At 37.6% G+C, this 4,951-nt stretch overlaps 1 protein-coding gene across 1 annotated transcript; it reads left to right on the top strand.

The window, feature by feature from the left end:
- The first annotated feature begins 1,163 nt into the window (after positions 1–1,163).
- On the top strand, positions 1,164–2,777 carry LOC114320084 (uncharacterized). Its single transcript, XM_082905217.1, has 3 exons — positions 1,164–1,492; positions 1,642–1,700; positions 2,191–2,777. Exons 1-3 carry the CDS (start codon positions 1,164–1,166, stop codon positions 2,775–2,777), a joined length of 975 nt encoding a protein of 324 aa, XP_082761343.1.
- Positions 2,778–4,951: the final 2,174 nt, after the last annotated feature.

Raw genomic sequence — 4,951 nt, forward strand, 5'->3', positions numbered from 1 at the left:
GATAGAAATGTTTTCTTTTAAGCAATTGGGTCTACCTAGGTCAATTTCTGACCACTGCCCAATCTTGATTAAGGAAGATGATAGGGATTGGGGTCCAAAACCTTTGAAATTTATAAATGCCTGGTTATCTCATAAAGCATTCATGTCAGAAGTCAAAAAGAGGTGGGAGGAAGCTCAAGTTCAAGGGTGGGCTGGGTTTAGAGATGAAAAAACTGAATATGCTTAGGAGTCACTTAAGGGTGTGGAATAAGGAGGTGTTCGGCAATATAGACACTCAGTTAAAGGCAACAGAGGAGGAGCTACATGAATGGGATTTGAAGGCAGAGTCTAGGTCCCTTGAAGTTCAGGAACTCAAGCGAAGAAGAGAAGTTAGAAGCCAGGTGTGGCAGCTTAGTAGGAGTAAGGAAAGGTTGTGGCATCAAAAGTCCAGACAGGTATGGGCTCATTCTAGGGATAAAAATACTAGGTACTTTCACATTATGGCAAGTAGAAGGCAGAGGAAAAATCTGTTAGACTCTCTTGTTGTGGAGGGTACATGGGTGGAGAATCCAGTTCAGGTGAAACAAGAAGTGGCTATGCACTTCAATGTGTTGTTCTCTAAGAATTGGAAGGTTAGACCCAAAATTCTAGGCCCTTTTGCTGTTATTAGTACTGTGGATGTTGGCAACTTGGAAATTGAGTTCTTAGAAGATGAGGCATGGAATGCAGTAAAGGATTGTGATGGGAACAAAGCACCAGGCCCAGATGGTTTTAATATGAAGTGCATTCAACAGTGCTGGTCTATATTGAAAGGGGAGATACTACAAATGGTGAATGAATTTTACCAAAATGGTAAGCTGCCTGAAGGGGTCAATAGTTCTTTCATTACACTGATTCCGAAGAAGGATAATCCAGTAGGAATGGGGGATTATAGACCTATAAGCCTAGTTAGCTCGGTCTATAAAATTTTGTCAAAGGTGCTTTCCAGAAGACTGTAGAGAGTTCTGCCATCAGTGATTAGTGAAGTACAGTTTGCTTTTGTGAGTGGAAGGTACATTTTAGATGGTGTGTTAATAGCCAATGAAGTTGTAGATGCATGGAAAAGATCAAGAAAGAAAGGTGTTATCCTAAAATTAGACTTCGAAAAAGCTTATGACTCAATTAATTAGGAGTTTCTGTGGTCGATGTTGAACAACTTTGGTTTTGGTGAGAAATGGATAGGCTGGATGAGGACTTGTGTTTCTACAACCAAGGTGTCTGTTTTGGTTAATGGCTCACCCACAGACAAATTTCAGCCACAGAAGGAGCTTTGGCAGGGTGATCCCCTTTCACCTTTTTTGTTCATTATTGCAGCTGAAGCTCTCAATCTACTATTGGTTAGGGCAGTGGGGATAGGCCTGTTTAGAGGTGCCTCAGTAGGAGGTAATGATCTGCGAATTTCACATCTTCAATTTGCAGATGATACAATAGTGTTTTGTGAAGGTGGTATGGAGGAGGTGCTAAATATTGAAAGGTTGTTGAGGTGTTTTAAAGTGATATCCGGTTTGAAAATCAATTATCATAAGAGTGTAGTGTGCGGTGTGGGTTTTCAAGAGGAGGAAATTTTGGGTTTGGCTCAAAGACTGAATTGTATCTCTAAGAAATTACCTTTTACCTTTTTAGGTATGCCTCTAGGGGCCAATCCCAAGAGGAAGAGCACCTGGAGTCCAATAGTGGAGAAGGTGAGAAAGAAGTTGTCATCTTGGAAAAGAAAACTACTCTCTTTTGCCGGGCCTTTGACCTTTATTAAATCATTTCTCACTAATTTACCTATCTACTTTCTCTCCATTTTCAAAATGCCTAAGGGGATTGTTAAGGCTTTGGTCAAAATTCAGTCCAATTTTCTGTGGAGTGGAGCAGATACAAAGAGGAGTGTTCATTTGGTAGGTTCGGGTGAGGTAACAAAAAGCAAAAATCAAGGGGGTTTGGGGGTGAGGGATTTGGGTGAGGTGAATGAGTGTCTGTTGCTGAAATGGTGGTGAAGATATGGTGGAAAGGATAAAGTCTTGTGGAAATCGGTGGTATGCTCAAAATATGGCAGATTTGGAGGGGGTTGGGTGCCATCTCTGGAAAGCACAGATGGGGTGTCCACTGTGTGGAAAGATATAGTGCAGCTCAATTCAATAAACCAGCCTATGGGTGAATACTATGAATAAAACCTAAAGTTATCAGTGGGTAATGGAAAGAGCATTCAGTTTTGGACAGATGCTTGGCTTAATGGTAGAAGTTTGAAGGAGGATTACCCCAAATTGAATAGCCTATCCACTGAGAAGGAAGAATCCTTATTGCAAATAAGTGCAAAAAAGAGTCTTGGGGTATGGCAATTTCAATTTAGAAGACGTCTGCTGGCTTGGGAGGATGAGGAAGTGAAGAGGCTGTCCGGATTTCTGGAATCATCTCCTGCACTCAGGGAGGAAATTGAAGACTCTTGTTCCTGGCTTGCAGATAAATCTGGGAAGTTTTCAGTATCCTCAGTATGGTGCTGGTGGGCTGCAGTTAAAGAATCAGGTGTGAGGGTGCCAGCTGAGGTGTGGGAAAGTATGGCATCTCCAAAGATGCAATTCTTCTGCTGGTTGGCTTGGAGAGGCAAAGTAAAGACTTCGTCATTCCTACATAGGATTGGGGTCTTACCTGCCAATGCAGTGTCCCAGTGTGTGTTCTGTCAGAGTGAGGAGGAGTCTTTGGAGCATGTGTTTTTGTTCTGTCCTCTGGTTTGGAATTGCTGGGCAGCCATGGTCAGTTGGTGGGATCAGTCTTAGGTAATTCCGGGCTCAGTGGAGGGTTTGCTAAAGTTGTGGGCTGTGGGTAAAGGGAAGTCTTGGACTTCTAGAGCTTGGCAAGCTATCCCTTCTCTCGTGTTGTGGTCGGTTTGGAAATTAAGGAACGAATGTTTGTTTAAGGGTGTTGCACTAGACTTTGGAGGATTAAGCGAGAGAATGAAAGTTCAAATAGCACTGTGAGTAAAATGGTTTTTCAAGGTGGACTATTCAGTTCACGATCCGGTATCCAATTTGCACCAGATAAGACTGCATGCTTGAAGTCTTCGTAGGCATTAAGTGGCGGCAGGCTGTGTTGCTCAGTTGTGGTATGTTTGTAGACATATCACAGATTTGTTTTGAAGTCATAGTGGGAGCAGCATTCAGATTTGGTGTAGGGTGATTTGTCTTCTTCTGTGAGATGGTTGTTTGGCACTGTTGTGCTTTTGGTTGCTCTGCTATGAGCTGGTTGTTATACTGTGTTCTGCTTTGTTTTCTGCTGCTTGTTTTGCTTTCAATTCTTCTTTCCTTTTCTTGTTGGTTTCTCACCAACTGGAGCTTCGAGCTTCTTTAGCTCGGAGCTCCTCTTTATTGATGTCTTTCTCAACTTTGTTTGGTTCAATCAATAAAGATCTATTTTGCCCATCAAAAAAAAAAAAATTACAATATATATACAAAAATTAAAAATTAAAAACTTGTTTAATATCTATTTTATTTCCAAAAAATAAAAATAATTTATAAAATTTACTAGTAAAGAAATTCAAATTTACTAAAGAGAAAATTCATATGGACATTCAATACAAAAGTCCATTTTATACAATTGTATGATCATTGCTGCAGTACTGTTGTAGGCTCTGTTTTTTTGTTGTTTTTTTTTTTCTGTTTTTTTGGTTCCTCCTAATTTGCTTCTCACCAATCTTTGGGTTAGTGCTCGCATTTGCACTTTCCATATTTATTGATGTAAGTTCTAACATATTTTGCTTTCTTCATTAATAAAGTTTCATTTTGCTGATAAAAAAAAATAGATCGAAGTGCTAAAATATTTTATCCGTAAGGACATGAGTCAAAAAGACCAAAATACCTAGGGTATAAATGAATGTTTTCCCAAACCCTTCTCTCTCCATTTTTTTTTTTTGAACAATCTCTCTCTCTCTCTCTCTCTCTCTCTCTCTCTCTCTCTCACACACACACACACACACACACACACATACACACACACACACTAGCACATACACATATTTCTAGAAATTTCTCTCTCTATCTCTCTCTCTTTGGCATAAAAAGTATCCAAATTGAACAGATAACAGAATTGAGGGAAAAATTGAACAGATGGATAGAATTTATGAGAAAAATTGAACAGATAGGGGAAAAAATGAACAAATAGTTAAAAAATTTGAATAGACAAATATAAATTTGAATATGTAGACAAAATTTAAACAAGTAGATATAAATTTGAACAAATAATCAATAAAAAGTCAAAACACATCAAAGGGAAAAAAAAATGAAGTCGAGGTAAAATTGAAAACAAAATGTCTTCTAAGAATGGTCACCAAATTATTTTATAAGCGTAAACTTCTCACTAACAAAAAATATTCATTAGACTTAATATCTTACACCCTTCTTAAATTAGATTTATCACTAATTTTCTCAGTTCATATTTGTTGGTAAATTATTTTATTTATAATTTATAATCTTTACTAGTAAATTTTTATAGACTATTTTGTCATATCCAATAAAGATAATTTACTACTATAATTGCTTTACTAGTAAATGTGAATTTCTTATACTTTAGACATCAATAAAAATAAAAATAAAAAACCAAATGTTTAAATTTTTTTTGATAGAGAATGTTTAAATCGAATACGAGAATTGAATACATATTTTAAATTCTTGCCCTTATTATATACAGTAAACAAGAATTCTACGTCAAAAATAAAACATTCCATTTTACACACTTGAGCAACAAATCCGCTCCGGTTTCGTCTCGGGAAATGCAAGACGTCTCAATCATACAAAGTAAAGAGATGCAGTCAATGCCAGGCATAATGACTAATAAGGACCTCAAAATCATTCCACTCTCATTCTCTATTATACTTAAATTACTTTAGTAGATGAACCGATAGACAAAGAGAGATTGAGATGGGAAAAAAATTGAATGAGAAAGAAGCAATAAAAAA

This window comes from Camellia sinensis, chromosome 14 (assembly GCF_055761805.1).
Source record: "Camellia sinensis isolate YWXY chromosome 14, ASM5576180v1, whole genome shotgun sequence".
Lineage (NCBI taxonomy): Eukaryota > Viridiplantae > Streptophyta > Magnoliopsida > Ericales > Theaceae > Camellia > Camellia sinensis.